This window comes from Polypterus senegalus, chromosome 3, assembly GCF_016835505.1.
Source record: "Polypterus senegalus isolate Bchr_013 chromosome 3, ASM1683550v1, whole genome shotgun sequence".
NCBI lineage: Eukaryota > Metazoa > Chordata > Cladistia > Polypteriformes > Polypteridae > Polypterus > Polypterus senegalus.
The window spans coordinates 42,007,065-42,027,827 of record NC_053156.1 but is presented as its reverse complement, the minus strand read 5'-3'; the positions used below and the strand labels follow the sequence as shown (position 1 = coordinate 42,027,827).

General features: G+C 41.2%; 1 protein-coding gene across 1 annotated transcript in view; it reads right to left on the bottom strand.

The window, feature by feature from the left end:
• The window catches only part of plod3 (procollagen-lysine, 2-oxoglutarate 5-dioxygenase 3), a 70,385-nt gene that overhangs the window by 15,345 nt on the left and 34,277 nt on the right, over positions 1-20,763 (bottom strand). Inside the window, exons 9-14 of the mRNA XM_039747043.1 lie at positions 18,625-18,756; positions 16,631-16,752; positions 16,262-16,366; positions 11,273-11,398; positions 931-1,072; positions 427-540 (exon numbers count right to left, since the gene is read on the bottom strand). Of these exons, the coding sequence (XP_039602977.1) occupies positions 427-540; positions 931-1,072; positions 11,273-11,398; positions 16,262-16,366; positions 16,631-16,752; positions 18,625-18,756 (741 nt within the window). The remainder of the gene's footprint in view (positions 1-426; positions 541-930; positions 1,073-11,272; positions 11,399-16,261; positions 16,367-16,630; positions 16,753-18,624; positions 18,757-20,763) is intronic.

Here is a 20,763-nt window from a genome sequence, read left to right as displayed (position 1 = left end):
TTTGAGTTACCGATAAACAGTGTGTTCATGTCATTATCCCAACCAGGAATGTGTTTGCCCTTTTATCTTTTCAAAAAAGAGGTTTCAAAAAACTCTTTTTTTAATATATATTTAATGCACCGCAGTCTTGTACAGCATTATTTTTTGAGTATATCAATCTCTTGGAAACAAACAGACATGCTTGTTTTCTCCACCTGAAGCAGAATAATTTTGAAATGTTAATTCAGAATTTGGTTTAGAAAGATCAGTCCATGCAGAGCTACAAACACCCAATCCAGAGATTTACAATCTATCACTGCAGCTATAAGAGATAGGCACTAAAAACAAAAATGACATACAGTATTTAGATTTGATCTATTGCAGGCAAGACTGACAAGATAAGCCATGTCCATTCACAACTATTTTATAACGATTGTATTTGCTCACCACTGGGTTGTCAAAGATCTGCCACAAGTCACTGTGCAGTCGACTCGTGTTGTAATTGTTTGAGGCGATGAGGCGTCCAAAATCATCTCGATTGCTGATGTACATAAAGATACCCTGAAGACCCAAATGAAGATAGTTATAAGTCTATCGCTGCACTTTAGCATTAACTTACAGACATGCAACAGAAACATGAAAAGTGCATAAGGCACTGCCAATGGAAAGAGAAAGAGAGTCCATCCATATTGTGAGGCTACCCCAAGGCACAAAATCCCACCAGTCATTTAAAGAATTTGAGGCGCTACAAAGATAAAGTTGCACAAAAGGAATAAAAGTGTGAGTTGCTAGCAGCGACTTCTGGGCAACTGCACCACAGTCCTTCTCGATGTATCATATAAACTGAAATAATTAAATGCATATAAGGTTACTTATGGGCAGAAGGACAGCCAACATCTGTTAGGGAGGCAGAATATGGATGCTAGGTGAAACACCAAGATGAAATCTAACCTGCTCACGGATATTTCTGCAGAAGACCATATCTGGATCCATGACCTCGTGAGAAAACATGTTGATCTGAGCTAGCTCTTTGCGTAGCGTTTCTCCTTTGATCAGGTAGATCTGTGTGATGTAGGGTACATTCCAAACACCTCTACAAATGTAAGAAATGCAGACAAGAGAAAGACATTTGACCCACTTTGGTTTACTCAGTAGAATCCAGGTTACTCCATCTGCTGTATATCATGCAGATGTCAAATTAATGGTGCAGAATTTTTATTGAAACAAGTTCAGCCTATTCCTAGAAATGTCTGCTAGGGACTAAAAGGAGAAAACATACTTACAGCAATATCCAACCTACAGTTGTTAAAACACACTTATTACACAGACTCAATGTCAATCACTTGTCTTTTTCCTTCTAAACCAATAAATGAATGCTGACTTTGAAATTAGAGAATATTATATTTCAATTGCCTGAGGCTCTTTGTGACCTCTTGGAATATTACATGCCTTATTCTTGGAGTGATCTGGGTTGGTAAACCACTCCTGTAGAGGGTAAAAGTGGTGCTGGAGTTTTCTCCATTTGTGCATGACATGCCTGACCGTGGAAAGGTGGAGCCCCAACATTTTTGGAATTGGTTTTGTAAACTTTTCCACTTTAATAGCATTTTTTTTTTTTCTGGTGTTCTCAGAGATCTCATTTGATCAAGGCGAAACATACTTCAACAAACCTATGTAGTGAAGATCAGACTTTTTTGATAGTGAAGACCCAGATTGATGTTCTTTAAATAGGACAGAGCCTCCCACACTCACCCTATTGATTGAAACATCCAAACATGTACTGTAATAGGTAACCGTAAACATTCACATACTTTTTCATACACAAATATGTAACTTAGAACAATTCTCTTCTTTAAATAAAAATAACAAGTACGATATTTTGTGTCACTTGTTTAATTGGGTTTTCTTTATCTAGTTTTAAGACTTATGTAAAAGTCTATTCATATTTTAGGATATGTTTATGCAGAAAGAGAATATTCAAAAGGGTGCACAACCTTTATAGCACAACTGTAACATATGTGCAACACACAAAAAGAAATGGTCTCTACCTGATACTGCCAGACTATTTATGAATATCTTTATTTTTACTATTTTTCCAGTTCTCTCATTAACTCCTATGGCCTCAAGTCTAAACAGTGCGTATCCACAAAAATGTTGTGTACAGCCATTTCCACACTCACACCAAGATGTATAAAAACTAGACTTGGCATAAAGCTACACACATTTTCACGGCAGCTTCAAACCATCCATACGGATGTTTCTGCTTGGTTTTGTAAATTGGCTCCATCCAGCGTCAAAGCAGTGCTAGTGTTTTTGTGCGGTTTACCTTTCTTTTCATATTCGCATCCATGAAGCAGGCTTTATCAGATACACCAAAATTAATTGTATATAATCTAGAAATTCAAGGAACTTGATTGTAATCATTCTAAAATAAAATGGTACATGGAATGGGTACACTGCTCCAACAACTATGGCTGCTTTAGTGTTGTTAAAAGACATTGCAAATTAAAGAATGGGAAGAGAGCGCATATATACAGATGATGATGACTTCCAAGAGCTATCCTCTTGGAGCTGTGTGCTGTTAGAATATTAGGATGTATACTTGATATTTTTATGATGAAATGTGTTAAAGCATGTATAATACATTTTATATATAAATTTTAATATATATTGTGACGTGTCTTGCCATTGCATGGGCTATAGGGAAGGGAAGGGAAGCAGTGTTGGGGTGGAGTCTTGGGGGAACCCTGTTTGTAAGGGCTTGGGGCACCTCCCTAAAGAGAGATGAGTGACAGGGATCCGGGTTAATTAATGGGGCGTGATAAAAAGGGGTGGTGTGGCCGGAAGGGTGAGTTGCAGTGACTGGAGAAAGTGAGGAGAACAGCATAAGGTGTAAAGAAGGGAAGTAACTGTTTTTAAGGACAAAGGTGATTAGTCTTTGTTATTTTGGAGGTGTCCCCGTGACCCAGACAACGGGCGGTTGTAGGGCACCGTTTATATCGCGGCATATTGAATAAAAAGCCAGTCGGCATTTGGAAGACTTCCCCGGACAAGCGGCTCCTGAGTGTGTTTATTCGACGGGACGTCACATTGGTGTTAGAAGTGGGATTTGGTTATTAGACAAACGGAGTCGCGACAGTGTGGAAATGAAACGAAGCAGCAGTCAAAGTCCGGGTGAGAGTGTATTTAAAGAAGCGTTCACGCCGCATATAAGTTCGCCTAGGCAGTTAGCACTCATGGAGGAGGGCAGGTTTTCAGCCCGCGTGAAGCAAGAGGGCGACTTAGAGCCTCCTTCGGAACAGTTTGCATTTATAAGGCTGAATGCTGTTGAGCCTGCAGAGCGACCCCATTTTATGGAAGACGCTCAATTTAATGCGAGGCCGGACGGAGCGATAGAAACGAAAGAATTGCAGCGCTTCCGAGTGTGTTGGCGTGGACCGAATTCAAACAGCGCTTCCTTTATTTAGCAAATACGTACGGATGGACGGAGGATTATGGAGCAGGGCAGTTACTGGCACACGTAGATGGAGAGGCAATAAACGTGTTGGCTGAAGGATTGCGCGAAGGGCGCCGTGGCTACACAGAACTGTTATGCTGCATGGACAACACGTGGCTGAGGGCGGCTAGGGAGGCGGTGCATGTGAGTGATGAAATAAAGACACAACGGATGGGTGGGACTGTATTAAAGATTGGCAGATTTGATGGAACTGGGTCTTGGGAAGCATACAACACCCGTTTTCGCATGATTGCCAGGGCAAATGGCTGGAGTTTGGAGGACCAAGCTGTGCAGCTGGCTGCAGCATTGGATGGTGATGCATTGGTGGTTCTGACGGATGTGCCAGAAGATGAGCTGTTAAATGCCCATGCTTTGGAAATTGCATTGGAGCGACGGTTTGGCCATATAGAAGCTGTGACTACAATAAGACAACAGCTGGAGCAGAGGGTTCGAGGACAACTGAGGCCCTGGGGCATTTGCAGCAGATGTACAGTCTCTGGTGCGACGGGTTATCCCCATTTTGACAGATCCGTGCAGGCAGAGTTGGCTAAGGAGGCATTTCTGCGGGTTTGAGCCCACCATATCTCCGACAGCAGGTCCGTTTTGCTAAGCCTGAGACCTTGGAACAAGCTTTGTCTGCGCCCAGGAGGCAGAACAAATACTTAAAGAGGGTTACAGCCAAGTACCTCTTCCATCAGCAGAGTCGACCAAGGTGAGGAGACCAGAAGCTATCCACCAAACTAAGGCCATAGATGTAGAACAAGAGTATGAGGCAGTGGCTCCAGTGACTACCGTACAGAGTTCAGGAATCCTTCACGCCTAATGCCCCCCCGCTGCTGGTACTGTGGACAACATGGACACTTGCAACGTGACTGCCCCAGTAGGGCTAAACAAGAGGACTCCCAAGTAAGCATTGTACCGGGAAACGAAATGGGACCAGTGTAGGAGGGACAACGCTGGCCCCAAGAACAGTCCCTGTTGGTCAGCTGGGTGAGGGAGATTACTGTCACCTTTCAGTTTTGATTGGCGGCCATGTATGCAAGGCACTGGTGGATACAGGGTCAACTGCATCTATTATCCATCCTGACATGTTGGATGTGGCGGTCCTATGTGCAGCCAATTCTACTAAGTTGATGACAGCTACAGGTGAGATGACCCCCATGTTAGGCAGAGCACAAGTAGACATTTGTATTGCTGAGAAGCAGTGGGTGCAGGATGTCTGGGTGGCTAATATCAACAACTCCTGTATCTTGGGACTTGATTTCTTACAAGCAGTTGGAGCGAATAGATCTTCAGATGGGGACTCTGTATCTTCAAGGCATTGGGACACTCCCTTGTTAGGGCACCAGCAAGGCAGAAGGAACCACCAGTGGTGGCTCCCAAGAAGAACATGTGCCTATTTTACTAACATCACTCAACCCGTACCAGTAATGAAGGTTGTCAGCACTGTTTGGAATGCCAACAGGAAAGGGTTAACACACAAGCAACAGCGCCAGCTCTGGCAGTTATTACATGACTTTAGGGACCGTTTTGCTACCTCTGCAGATGATGTTGGCCAGACTTCTCTTGTGCAGCATGACATCAATACTGGGAGTGCTTTCCCTATCAAACAGCGCCCCGTATGCCACTAGCTAAACAGACAGCAGCTGAGAACATTCTGCAGGAAATGAGACAGGCCGGGATTATCGAACCCTCTGAGTCTCCCTGGGTCTCTCCTGTGGTCCTTGTTCCCAAGAAGGATGGCAAGTGGCGATTTTGTGTTGATTATCGGCGGTAAATGCTGTAACCATCAAGGACTCCTATCCGTTGCCTCGCATTGATGAGTCCCTGGATTTGGTGGCAGGATCAGCCTGGTTTTCATCACTAGACCTGCGCAGTGGCTACTGGCAGGTGCCGCTAACACCTGAAGCTCGACCTAAGACTGCATTCTCCACAGGAAAGGGACTCTGGCAGTTCCGAGTTATGCCTTTTGGTCTTTGCAATGCTCCAGCTACCTTTGAACGGTTAATGGATAAAGTATTGGCAGGTATGTCTGGTACTCAATGCCTTGTCTACTTGGATGATTTACTGGTTCATGGCAAGACATTCCAGGAGGCTCTGGAGTCCTTGAGGGAGGTTCTGCAGAAGCTTCGTGTAGCCAACCTTAAACTTCATCCTGATAAGTGCCACCTTCTCCGGAGAGAAGTGTCATTTCTGGGTCACCGTGTGAGTCAAAGAGGTGTCACCACAGAGAAAGATAAGGTGTCTGTTGTGCAAGAGTGGCCAGAGCCACAGGATCGAAGGCAGATTCGTGAATTTCTTGGACTGGCCTCTTACTATAGGCGATTTGTACCTGAATTTGCCACTATTGCTGCACCCTTGCATCGTTTATTGAGCCCAGATGAAGCATTCCAGTGGGGAGGACCAACAAGCCGCCTTTTGTAAATTGAAAGAAGCCCTTTGCGGTGCACCGATCTTGGCTCCACCCAATATTGACCTGCCATTTCTCCTTGACACCGATGCCAGTGATGTGGGCTTAGGGGCTGTGCTGTCACAGCGGCACCCAGAGGGAGAGCGTGTGGTGGCTTACTATAGCCGTGCTCTCAGAAAAGCTGAGAGGAATTATTGTGTAACTCGGAGGGAGCTCCTCGCCCTGGTAGAATCTGTTCGTCACTTCAAGCACTACCTGTGTGGTCTCTCTTTGTAGTCCACACTGATCATGCTGCTCTCCAGTGGTTACTGTCTTTTCGAGAACCTGAGGGTCAGATTGCTCGTTGGTTGGAGGAGCTTCAGACTTACCACTTTCAAGTAGAGCATCGACCTGGTGAGAAACACAAAAATGCAGATGCTCTGTCTCGACGACCCTGCGCAGATCAGGGATGTGCCTATTGTGAGAAAAGGGAGCGTCAAGATCAAAGCTGTGAGGATCCTGATAAGGTTCAGTGCCAAGCTCTTTCAGTGCCAGGTTGTACCCAAGAATGGCGAGTTAGTCAGGAATGTGACCCTGAGGTCAAGAAGGTTCTCCACTGGAAAGAGGAACAGCATCGTCCCTGCTGGGAGGAAGTGGCACTGGAATCACCTGCAGTTAAGGGTCTTTGGTCCCAGTGGGACAGCTTGGTTGTGGACGAGGGGGTATTGAAGCGACAATGGAAGGACCCTGCAACTGGAGAAGGGAGGTGGCAGATCGTTGTACCACAACAGCTGCGTGAAGAGATCCTGAAGAACATGCATGGAACGCTTGGAGTTGGTCATTTTGGAGTCACCAAGACCTTAAGGCGGGTGAGGCAGGCGTTTATTGGGGACAGTGCAGGCGCCATGTAGAGGACTACTGCCGCAAGTGTGATTTATGCACAGCCAGGAAAGGACCCCAAGGAAGGTCTACTGCCCCACTACAACAGTATCAGGTAGGGGCTCCAATGGAACGGGTGGCAATTGACATTCTTGGGCCATTTCCCTGCTCAGCTATGGGGAATCGGTTTGTTTTAGTCGCAGTGGACTATTTTACCAAGTGGCCCGAGGCCTATGCACTACCTAATCAAGAAGCTGAGACTGTTGCTGAAGCTCTCATTACAGGATTCTTTAGTCGGTTTGGGATGCCTGTCGAACTGCATTCAGACCAAGGGAGAAACTTTGAAAGCCAGGTCTTTCAAAAAGTATGTGAGAGACTTGGCATCCAGAAAACCTGAACCACCCCCCTACACCCCCAGAGTGATGGGCTAGCCGAGCGGTTTATCCAGACTCTGACCACACAGCTGGCTCTTACCACCTCTAAAGATCAAAAGGACTGGGACCAACAGCTGGCTCTGGTTCTGATGGCCTGCCGATCTGCTGTGCAGGAATCCTCTGGATGCACCCCTGCTTTATTAATGCTAGGACGAGCTGCGAACACCGTCTGCACTTGTATATGGTGTTCCCCCTGACACCCCAGCTGAACCTCCAGGCCCTGACTATGCTCGCAGGTTGCAGGATCGATTGGAGGTGGCACCTAACTTTGGAAGGTGCGGATAAGAGTAGCAGCAGAAAAACAGAAGCGCCACTATGACATTCGGGTTCGGGGGCAGCCTTTTCAAGCAGGTGATCAAGTTTGGGTGTATGGCCCAAAAAGACAGAAGGGATGCTCTCCAAAGCTGGATAGTCCTTGGGTGGGACCCTGTCAAGTATTGGAACGGGTGGGGGAGGTTGTTTACTGGGTCCAGTTACCACCTCCGGGCAGGAGAGTGTTTTGCATCAGGACCGTCTGGCCAGTTACAGAGGTTGTGCTCCTTCACAACCTGCACCCATGACTGCCACAACACCTTCTACAAATCCTGGCTCAGATGTTACACCACTTGCCCGGCCTGACTCCACTAACAGACGCCCACGCCGGCGAAGACAGCTGCCAAGACATCTGCATGATTATGTGCTTCCTCGGGGACGAGGAGCTGAGGAGGGGGCAGTGTGACGTGTCTTGCCATTGCATGGGCTATAGGGAAGGGAAGGGAAGCAGTGTTGGGGTGGAGTCTTGGGGGAACCCTGTTTGTAAGGGCTTGGGGCACCTCCCTAGAGAGAGATGAGTGACAGGGATCCGGGTTAATTAATGGGGCATGATAAAAAGGGGTGGTGTGGCCGGAAGGGTGAGTTGCAGAGACTGGAGAAAGTGAGGAGAACAGCATAAGGTGTAAAGAAGGGAAGTAACTGTTTTTAAGGACAAAGGTGATTAGTCTTTGTTATTTTGGAGGTGTCCCCGTGACCCAGACAACGGGCGGTTGTAGGGCACCGTTTATATCGCGGCATATTGAATAAAAAGCCAGTCGGCATTTGGAAGACTTCCCCGGACAAGCGGCTTCTGAGTGTGTTTATTCGACGGGACGTCACAATATTTTTAAATAATGTATACTGTTAATAATTAAACATATCGGGGCACTGTGGTGCAGTGGAAGCGCTGCTGCCTTGCATTAAGGGGCTTATGTCCAGGGTGATTCCTGCCTGGGGTTTGAATGTTTTCCCTGGTGGGTTTCCTTAGCATGCTTTGGTTTCCTTCCAAAGGCATTCAGAATGGGGGATTTGGTGATGCTAAAGTGACACTACTAGTGTATCTGTGTGGTCATATTCACCCTGCGATGAACTGGTGCATTGTCCAGAGATTGTTCCTGCCTCGCGTTCGATGCTTGCAGGGACTGGCGAAACAGTGCTACCGTGCCTCTAAAATGTTTAATACATGATTTAATGATATCAAGTATACATGTTAGTATTCTGAAATGTTCAGAGAGCTATAATATAATGAATATAATGTATTCTGTGTGATGATCCCTGTCTGCGTGCTTCTGTCGGCATAAAAGAAAGCCCATTTATAGAAGCACATAGTAAATAACACTGGGTCGGGGAACACTCTAGTAAATTAAACATTAATTTTAAAATAAAGTTTACAACATTCTACTTTAGTGACAAAACAAATAAGATTAAAAACAACATCTCATCTTTAATCTCGACATAAACCTTTTATTTTTTCTTCACTGTGTCCCTATTTTTTTTTCCCTTCTCTGTGTCCCTAATACACTTCCATTTGACACTCTGACATTGGGCTGCAACTCGCCTTTTCACGTTGACTTTGATATCTGACCACTTTTTTATTTATTTATTTATTTAGTTTATTTTGGGCACTGTACGACTTTGTGAACTTTAATTTTTCAGTGCCTTCACCAGGCTGTGCCGCTCCATTAGTTTCATTTTGTTGCTTATAGCACTGCTTAAGCCATCAAATAATATGTTTTTCCTTGCCTCTACTTCACCAAGCAGGACCTACATTTCACATTTGCTGAAATTCTACATGACACCCCAATGTGATATCTGGTTTCTAATGTTTAAAAATACAGCCCAAACTGAGACTTTCTATTTTTAATTAAAATGAAGTTCTAATATATTCCTATTCATCATGGCACTGGAGAGTGGTGATTTGTTGGCTGTTGGTCAGACATGCAGGAAATAGTTTCACTGAACTCTATGTGTAACAATATTACTACTTCTATTATGCAGAATTCAAAAAATCATTAATTTGTACTATTTAAGCTACTACTACAAGGTTTTACTTTCAAGGTGTTTAAATAATCATTTTGCCTTATATTTACTGTGCATTAAGATTCTGCAGTAAAACACTTAATCCAGAATTGTAAGTGCATGACTTTAAGTTTACTTTCATCTTTAAAAATCTTCATTTTGACATAAAAAGTAATGAACAGCTGCACACTCTCCTCACCATAGAGAACTAATTACTGCTTGTATTCCACAGTGTGCACTGTGATTTTAAGACATAGTTCTTTTTATAATTCACAGCTAAATAAGGCAAATGCAAGGGATAGAGACTTTAGTTATAGGGCCTCTATATTATGAAATGATCTACCGTCCACTGTAAGTGTAACCAGTACTTAAATGACCTAAAGCATCCCAAAACTATGCTTTTGTCTCCAACGACAACATCTACTTTACTTATTTTAATCAACAGTCTTGGTATCAATCACAATAGGATTGTGCATTTGTGTTAGAATTGCTGGTATGGTCCGTTAATCATTTATTATTGTCTGTTGATTTATATTTTGTCTAGACTAAAATTGTGGCTTTCATGATGACTGGGCTGTACTAACCTATTCTTATTCTCTTCTCAGGGTCTTGCCTTGCAGTTCTCACACCACTGCTAATTTGACCAAGCCAGTATTCCCAGCCTTAGACTCAGACCCTACATTGAGAAGAAACTGGTATCTTGAGCATCAGAGTCATACTTGCACATACCTATGCTAGCTCACAGTATTGTCTAACCAGTAAAATATAAGCTTAGTTTGTGTTGGTCTATTGAGAAAAATCATAAACTATGACTAAACTAAACAAAAGATGATCATGGGAAGCCCAAACAATTACACAAGTACAAATCTAGGCTTGTTGTTACATAGTTAACAAAGATGGATGCTTAGTTTCATTTTAACACAACTTAACTAGTGTGTCATCATAACTGCTTGCTACTTGGTCCTCTGGAACTGCCAAACGAGGCCTGGGAAAGACTGAAGTCCTACATCTCTGTTTGTGTACCTGGAACCTTTGACATTTGGGCTAAAGCTTGCACGAAAATAACCTGAAGACAATGGTTTTTGGACAGCACTTGCACAACAGCCACAAAATTCCCAAAGTCTCTTCTCCCATTCCAAAGCACTATGAGCTCCTGGACTTGTGTAAATTAAATTTTTTATATAAGACTTTCTGAGTCCACTGTATTCAAGATATCAATGGGAGATCACATGATCAATTGTTTGTTTAATGTATTTAATTCTTTCATTAACTGTATTATTCATTCAAAGTGATTTTGACCCAAACAAGGTTTATAGTGAGATGGACTATACCTTTATTTTGATTAGTGTAAAATGTAATGTCATTATACACTGTGTTATGCAAATTATGCTAGCCTTTATTAATTCAAGGTCTTCTATACTTGTTAGTATCTGTCATAGTGAACTCAGTCTGTTTATATGAAGTGCTCCCTCAGATCTGTTGAATAAAGGGCTGTCCATTGGAACCACTGCAAGGATGATCTTAGCTGCTGTTCAAAAGGAAATTCCCCAACATTTGCCACCTACCATACAGTACACTATACAAATATGGTTTTCAATGTCCATGGTAATGCAATCACAGGTGGGACTGATTAATCCAGTGCAGCTCATTATGAACTTCATACTCTGTATGGGTATTTTACAGCTGCTTGGCTTTCACTTCAGCATTTAACATTCTCCCAAAAAAAAAAAAAAAAACTATAAATCAACATTTTATGCTCCTGATGATATGAAGTTCAATACTTACATGCGCTTGTACTGCACAATATCAATATAATCTTCAGATCGAGCATAGTATCCTTCTGGGCTCAATGCTCCCCAGAAATTAGACCATAGTTTCCCATGTCTAGACATCATGGGAGCAATTACATCTCTGTGAAGAAAAAAGGCACAAGTGAAAGAAGGTACAATTGAAATAAAAAAGTTACAGATATAAAAGCAAGGGGGAAAAAACTAGTAGAAGAATGTAAAATCCAAATATATTAAACACACAAATGTACCAGTCTTTGTATATTATAGGCTAGGGAATTTGCATATTGCAATGTGTGACATTTAGCAATATTAATCTTTAGATACTGATCTTGGCAAATCCCTGACAATGCATACAGGCTCATTTTAAAAATATAATACTAATACTAATGCTGAAGTGGTAGTAAGAAACTACAATGATAACACCAAACCTTCTGTGATCAAAAGGAGTTTCTTTTGCAGATGATGATGCCATAGAGTAATATTCATATCATACCAATTTTACCAGTCACAAAATACTTCAATTGGAGCTAGGATTTTCAAAACATTACAATTCTCAACTTCAATACAATCATTTAAAAAGGACTGGAATTTGATACCATTTTCAGTTCCACCAGGTGGTGAAGAACACACACAACTGAAGATCAACATTTTTTAAACTATGTAAAGATGACAAGTTTTTTCTTAAGGGAGTACACTTATTCAAAAGTCTTTTGAAGATTGTGATGAGTGGATCTGTAGTCAAATTGCATGGAAAACTCATCAACATCTTCAAAAGACTTTGTTGGACAGTTATCTCATCAAAAGATCTTCACTACACATTGTTCTCCTATCTTGCTAAATGAATCTAAGCCCGAAGAGGTCTATTCATTTTTAACATATAAGATGTCTTCTCACTTTAACGTTTTCCAATGCTGTATCTGTCCTCGTGTCTATATGAACACAGGGAATTTCAGTCTCTGTATTACATCGTGCCTGAGTTGCCTGGAAAGGCAATGAAGAATGAACAACCCAAAAGCAAAGGGAGGGGGGTGCCTGCATTTAATGACAGGCATGAAGGTGTTTGGTACAGACCATGTGAATTTGAAGTAAGTAACTGCAAACAAAGGTATGTGAGCACAAAGAGAAACAATCATGTCTTAATGTGCCTGTTCCAAATCAAAAGGGTCACTGAATTTCACCATTTACAATACTGTCTTAATATCTTATTCTTTTTTTTTTTTTTTAATAAATATTAGGGTTGTGTTCACTGCTGTTCAACAAGCCACAATTTTTGTCTAGTTTGATGTTTATTTTTTGTTAATTGGTTGTTTTTGTTAATTTTAAATTATACTATCATGTTTTTATGCGATTTTTATTAAATGTGTTTATTTTTTATTATTTCTATGCAGAGTTTTTAAATGTGCTGCCATTTTCAGTACTGTATGGGTGGAGCCTCAGGAGGCAGTGCCACTCTGTTATCACTGTCGCAGGGTCTTCCTTTGGGTTTTACATCTCTATCATAAATAGAATCCCAGTAGTGGAACACTGAATTTTTGTTTTGGAGTTTATGTGACTGTTATTTTCATTTGATCATTTCTGTTTTTTTTATGGAATAGTGCTTGTGTTCTTGGATTCTGCTATTTAGATTGTGTATTGTGGCTTGTTTGTTCTGGATTGTATTTCTGGCAAATACTTTATTATTAAAAAATCCTTCTTAAATAATGATTCCTGGTTTTAGATTTTTCCCCTAAAAACCTGAGCTTTAAGGTTTTCTATCCCTTGTAAGACATTTTAATATATTATTGGGAATTTGAGTGTATGTTTGAACTTTTAAAAACAGTTCCACCTTTTGAGTCTATATACATTTAGGTCTGTACATACCATTTGAACAGCTAGCTCGCTGGGTGGTTAGGCCCTTCTGGGAAGATCAGTGAAGTTCCAGGCCAATTTATGGGTTTTTGAAGCCTCACACAACCTTTTCATCATGTCTGTAACGGCCACATTTACATCATGCCAGAAATCTTGTTTTTGCGAAGGCTTTTTTTTTTTTTTTAAGCTTCACTTTCTCTGGAAGGCTGCAGTTGTCATCTGATTATTGTAATAAACTCTTTAGAAATCATAAGCACTTTACTGTTTGCAGACAAACCATAGATCTACTCTCTCTCTATATATATCTCTATATATCTATATATATTTCTATATCTCTATATCTCTATATATCTATATCTATTTCTATATCTCTATATCTATCTATCTATCTATATCTATATATACGTATACACAGTCAAATGAAAAAGTTTGGGAACCCCTCTCAGCCTGCATAATAATTTACTCTACTTTCAACAAAAAAAGATAACAGTGGTATGTCTTTCTTTCCTAGGAACATCTGAGTACTGGGGTGTTTTCTGAACAAAGATTTTTAGTGAAGCAGTATTTAGTTGTATGAAATTAAATCAAATGTGAAAAACCGGCTGTGCAAAAATTTGGATATCCTTGTAATTTTGCTGATTTGAATGCATGCAACTGCTTTAATGCTGATTACTTGCAACAACAAATTGGTTGGATCAGCTCGTTAAGCCTTGAAATTCATAGACAGGTGTGTCCAATCATGAGAAAAGGTATTTAAGGTGGTCAATTGCAAGTTGTGCTTCCCTTTGACTCTCCTCTGAAGAGTGACAGCATGGGATCCTCAAAGCAACTCTCAAAAGATCTGAAAACAAAGATTGTTCAGTATCATGGTTTAGGGGAAGGTTACAAAAAGCTATCTCAGAGGTTTAAACTGTCAGCATCAACTGTAAGGAATGTAATCAGGAAATGGAAGGCCACAGGCACAGTTGCTGTTAAACCCAGGACTGGCAGTCCAAGAAAAATACAGGAGCAGCATATGCATAGGATTGTGAGAATGGTTACAGACAACCCACAGATCACCTCCAAAGACCTGCAAGAACATCTTGCAGCAGATGGTGTATCTGTACATAGTTCTACAATTCAGCGCAATTTGCACAAAGAACATCTGTATGGCAGGGTGATGAGAAAGCAGCCCTTTCTGCACTCACACCACAAACAGAGTCGCTTGTTGTATGCAAATGCTCATTTAGACAAGCCAGATTCATTTTGGAACAAAGTGCTTTGGACTGATGAGACAAAAATGGAGTATTTAGTCAAAAAAAAAAAAAAAAAAAGCGCTTTGCGGAAGAACACGCATTCCAAGAAAAACACCTGCTACCTACTGTCAAATTTGGTGGAGGTTCCATCGTGCTGTGGGGCTGTGTGGCTAGTTCAGGGACTGGGACCCTTGTTAAAATCGAGGGTCAGATTAATTCAACCCAATATCAACAAATTCTTCAGGATAATGTGTTCAAGCATCAGTCACAAAGTTGAAGTTACGCAAGGGTTGGATATTCCAACAAGACAATGACCCAAAACACAGTTTGAAATCTACAAAGGCATTCATGCAGAGGGAGAAGTACAAAGTTCTGGAATGGCTGTCACAGTCCCCTGACTTGAAAATCATCGAAAATCTATGGGATGATTTGAAGCAGGCTGTCCATGCTCGACAGCCATCACATTTAACTGAACTGGATAGATTTTGTATGGAAGAATGGTCAAAAATACCTACATCCAGAATCCAGACACTCAAAGGCTATAGGAGGCATCTAGAGGCTGTTATATTTGCAAAAGGAGGCTCAACAAAGTGTTGATGTCATATCTCTGTTGGGGTGCCCAAATTTATGCACCTGTCTAAATTTGTTACGATGCATATTTTCTGTTAATCCAATAAATTTAATGTCACTGATGAAATACTACTATTTCCATAAGGCATGTCATTTATTAAAAGGAAGTTGCTACTTTGAAAGCTCAGCCAATGATAAACAAAAATTCAAAGAATTAAAAGGGGTTCCCAAACTTTTTCATATGACTGTATTGAGCACCTCGAATATTGAAACTGTGTTTAAATACACTCGGATATGTAAAATTTTATTATTGTTGGCATATGAACCTTAACTTTTGGCTAAATTGTGAGCCATACAGCAGATTTTCTTGTTCAATATTGAAAGTGAAAAGCTAATTTTTAAAAGTAGCACAACTGAGCTGGATGCGGTGTGTGTGTGTGTGTGTGTGTGTGTGTGTGTGTGTGTGTGTGTGTGTAGTGGAACAAGTAAGAACAGGTGAGCAGGAAAGAGCATCTCATATGGTGAACAAGTATTGTACCATTTCAAAATAGAATTCATATATATGAATATATCAGACTATCAAAAACTCCTAAACTTGCAGCACTGACCTACAACATTTCATTGCTTCTATTGGCACTGAATATGCAAAAGGGAAGTTTTAGTATTGCACTTAAAATTTCTAACTTAGGGCAAGAAACCTCAGTTGATCCCTTTCGATTATGCTGTGGAGTGTGAATAGCAAAAATATCAGAAGTGCAATCTGATTTCTCCTTGCCCAGTTATGTTCATAGGGGACGGTTCATTGAAAATGGTTAATTCCATTTTGAGGTGTAAATGCACATCTGATACAAGTGCATTAAAGATATATTAAGTTATTTTTTAGGACAACATTTAGGCAGGTCTTATGATATATTACCACATGTGAGCATACAAGTGTGTGTTATAAAAACTCTTAGTTCCATGTTTTACTTGCTTGATTTACACTCTATTTCCAGGCAATTGTTTTGCAAAAGAGTCTGCTTCAAGTAGTGCTACACCAGTGTGCATTTAAGGGGGAAAAAAAAGAATGAAAAAAGAATAAAAAGTAGGGAAATGAAAAGCAGTTCAAATAGAAATGGATTTGAGAAAGTGCCAGGAGATAGAAATGTCATTATAAGAAAATAAACTGCACATTGTTTTTGATAGTAAGAATCTTTATAATGTACACAGACCACAAATTTGCATAAACTAAAAGAAATTTAAAAAACAATACAGTAATACGTTTAGTCAATAGAAACAATGACTATACCATTGATGACCCAACTACCCCATCCCTACAACTCATTTCTTACTTGTTCTCCTCAATAAGGATCTTCAGACTTTCTGGATTGACCAAAGCGATATCTGAATCCATGCTAAAGTAGTAGTCACACTGAGGGTCCTTGCGGCAAAGATCTCTGTAGATCAGGAAGAGCTTATGAGATGAAAGCTTTTCAAAGAGAGAATGCTTAAAAAATAAAAAATGAATCACTACAATACACCCACGGTGTGGTATAATATTGATGTACAATATTTATGCTTAACATTTTCTCCATCTTGGCTACTGAAGCTTATCTTTACCCATAGTAGTTTAGGTGTAGATTATAAGACTACGAGGCTTCTGTTGAGTTACCACAGGCATCCAATTTCTAGGTCAATGGCAGAAAAAGTCTTTAACTTACATGCCCATGTTCCTGGCATCACGGTGGCCTAAGTTCTCTTCTGGGCCAATCAATTTGGCATTTGGAAATTTATCTTTGTGCTTTTCCCAAAACACTTGGATGTGCTTCTCATGATGCACAACCTGCAGTCATAAAACGATACAAGGTGGTAGGTTATCACAGCAGAAAACACAGGTCAATGGTTTTCAGGCACTTTCAGGAATAAATAATTATAGTGCTTAAAATGTATTGCATGCTTTTGTCGTGGTTGTATTCACATAGATACAATTTGTAAGTCAACTAGGGCAAGTGTGATCTTGGCATGGTTACATATATAATGTCAGGTATGGTCACCCTAGATTTGCCACAGGGTAGTCCAGACTCTAAACCTTTATCCTGCAGCACAAAGAACCAACTATGTCCCTGAACAAAGAAAAGTTGCCAGAGGCTCATGTTTTGTCTTGAAAGTGAACCTTTTATCTTAACCATCTATCTTAACTGTAGCATTTCACTCCATCAGAGTTCTCACAGGTCTTTTGGTGACATCCTTTACTAGTCTTCTTCCTGTATGATCACTCAGTTTTTGTGGATGGCCAACGGCAGGTAGATTTACAGCTAAGCGATGCGGTTTCTATTTCTTAACGATTCATTTAGTTGGACACCAAGGGATATTTCAGTGACTTGGACGTTTTCTTGTCCCAATTCTCTGACTTCCAATCATTTTTTAATGTTTGCTTGGAATGCTCTTTTGTCTTCATTATGTTGTAGATTAGGACCACTATACTAACTCATCATAAGATGGACCTCCCAGATAAGGATAATTTATACAGCAATCAACTGAAAACCCAGACAGGTGATCTCCACTGCTTGGCTGTGCTAAGGTGCCCTGCAAAGGACAAGCATATCGTCCACCACAGTTTCATCTTGCATTACACCCACACAGATCCTGGTGGCATGAGTCAGGAATGCTGGTTCTGAGTTACCACTCTGCCTGTGTTAAAACATCTATACCACACTTACAAAGCAATAATCTGAATAAAATGAAATGCAGGACTTATAACTTTTGTTCAGTTCCCTTGATTGCAGGCTAGATGTTTTCTTCACCTATCCGTCCATGTGCAAGGCTAAGGTTTACCAGCAGGTTGCTTCTTGACTTACGCTCAACTGCTGCTGCGACGACTTGGCTTCCCTGTGACACTAAATTGTGCAGATTAAAATTTACCTCTCAGCGAATGCAGAATTAAATGCATTCCTATGACTTTTGTTCTATTCTTGTTGCTTGATTGCACATATGCACATCCCTTATTAGCCATCACAGATGTCCGGAGCATGTGCATGCACAATCATACTGACTACACAGGTGATATCTTTTGCATAACAATGCAATACCTTTGTGAAACAATGCAATACTTTTGTGTAATAACACAATAATAATGTAAAATAACACTCTTTTTTGAACTGCAGAAATATACCTAAATAGACTGTTATCAGCAACACAGAATAACAAAACTAGAGCTTATGCCAGAAATATTTTGACCTTAAGCCTTTACAAGTCTAACCCTAACCCACCAATAAAAAAAAAAGCAAAGCAACAGTTTGTGTATTCCATTCAATTGTTTTGGAAACAAGAAAAAACCAAGAAACATCCCCATTTTAAAAGGTGGCTCACACCCAAGAATCTGCTGTGAAGAAATGTACAGCCCCAGTTTGTTGACAGTTTACTGCCCCTCAGGTTTGGTTGAGTGACTGTCCTGGAGTTAGTCAAAAATAGGCTGCTTCTCCTGATCACTGAAGCGAATAGAGCTTTTTATTTAATGAAAACAGTTTCCTCTTCATTTCATGTCCATTAATGGAGGGCATGCCAAGCATCATTGTATAAGAAGAACACATCATTCTGTTACTGTGTTTAAACAAAACAATTTTGCACACTGTGCTACTTTCCAATAGCTGGATGTAGTCTCTAATCTCTTCTATCTGGAGAAAACAAGAATATGATGGAGTGTACACAAACTCACGTTATTGTGGATGAACAGATTCAGCCTCTCTGTGGGATAGTCCATGTTTACCAATCGCTCCAAGAATTCTGGTACAAATGGGGTAGGCTGCTCAATGAACACACCAATAAGCACAAGGGGCAGCTGCTCATCCTGAAACATTGAGAAAGAAAAAAAAAACAGCATACAATAACTAAGAAACTACTTAATGGATGTAATATACATTAAACAAACTTTGCCTTAATATATCATCTACATTGTACTATGTGCAATGTGTACCGAGCACTTTTCTGTAGTAGAACTCTTTTTAAATGATACTATACACAATTGCTTTTTTGCGAAAGCTCAATACAGGTAGTCCTCGGGTTATGGACATCCGACCTACGACTTACGAATGGGGCCGCAGCTGTGACGCATGCGCCTCAGTAACTGCCGCTCCGTCATCTTTGGTCTGGGGATGCTGCAAGCAGTGGCTGGACGTAGGGCTGGGGGGTGGGGAGAGATTTCGCTGCTCGCACAGTGTAGTGTAGTGTCCCGCAGGCGGCTCCCGGCGGCAAGCAGTGATACGTGGTCCATAGTCACTGGGGCCACAGCTATCACTCATGTGCAGGACAGAGGCTTGATGGGGCGGTTCACTGCCCGCTCACTATGCCGCTGCAGCTACTGCTCCTGACTGGATGCAGGCTGGATGGAGCAGAGGGGGGGCGCTTCATTGCCCGCCCACCATACACGGCTGCCCTCGTTTGTTCTCGGTGGGCAGCTGGTGATGCTGCAAACAGTGACCCGGTTGTGGCTGAACGGAGGCCATTGAGGGTGAACGGGGCAGCAGGGGGTAGCATTGTAGTGTGCTTCGGATGGCTGCCTGTTGAATGGGGGTGGTGGTGGGCGATTCACTACCTGCCTTTGGCCGCACCGTGTTCGTTCTCACAGGGCGGACGCTGCAGGCAGCATACTGTAGTGGAGGTGACTGTAAGGTGGACAGGTGATGAACTGGCCCTCGCCGCCCCCATTCATTCTTAATAGCAAGTCTGTTTGTTCCGTTACGCATATAGCAGGAAGCTGTCTCTTGTCAGTATGTCAGACGTGTTAATGACGGGTGCCTTCCTGCTGTGATAGCGTGTTCAGTGCTGTGCAGAAGAGCTCATCTTAACCTTTTGTCTTCACCCTTCAAGAACGTCTCTGAAACAAATCTGATGCAAGTGCTGGTGATACAGTAAAGAAGAGAAAAACCATCACCATTGAAAATAAAGTAGAAATAATAAAAAAGGTCAGTGAGAGGTGAAACTCCATCATTCATTGGCAGAGCACTTGGTTAAAGTCAGTCAACAATAGCATTTATTAAAATAATGTACCTGTTCCAACTTACATACCAATTCAACTTAAGTACAAACCTACAGTCCCTATTTCATGCGTAACCTAGGGGCTGTCTGTATAACAAGTGACTCTCTCTTTACAAGTAATGCACTGAATCTTAATGTTACCAGCAACAAAGCATGCATTGTGGAGAATATGGATGTATTAAGGATATAATAAAGTATTTTAATAAGATCAGGTAAATTAGGTTAACAGAGAGCATCAGTTACTGTTCATTTATAACAAGAATGAATGAATGAATGAATGAATAAGATGGGAATGTCCATACATCTGTTTATTTATTTTATGGCCAGACTGGCAAATGAAACAGCAGACCAAACTGCATTTCAGCTGCACCAAGTAGGTCATCATAGGGCAAGCAAAGAAACAGAGCTATACACAAACACCAATATATGAGTTATCTATAAACCTGAAAGTATGTCTTTGGACTTCACATAAAGTCTCCATATAAAACCCTCTCAAAAAAAGTGAGCATGAAAAGTTGCCACAGATGCAAACTTGTGTATCCTTCTTTAGATGTTGCACCCACTAGCACTACAAGATAGGGTTTATATCTCAGCATAGAATTTAATACAATTTAGTCTATCACTAAATAAACACTAAAGTTCCCAAGTTCTTAACTATTATTAAATTTAAAAGGCAAACAGTATTATTGAAGACCTTAGCCATCCTGCGCAGTCACTTATCTCCTTTTATCTTACGGCTCATTAGCACTTGTACCAATAGACAGTTTTCATTCACAGGTCACAAGGTTACTCAACAGCCGCCTGACATATGAGAGTTTGT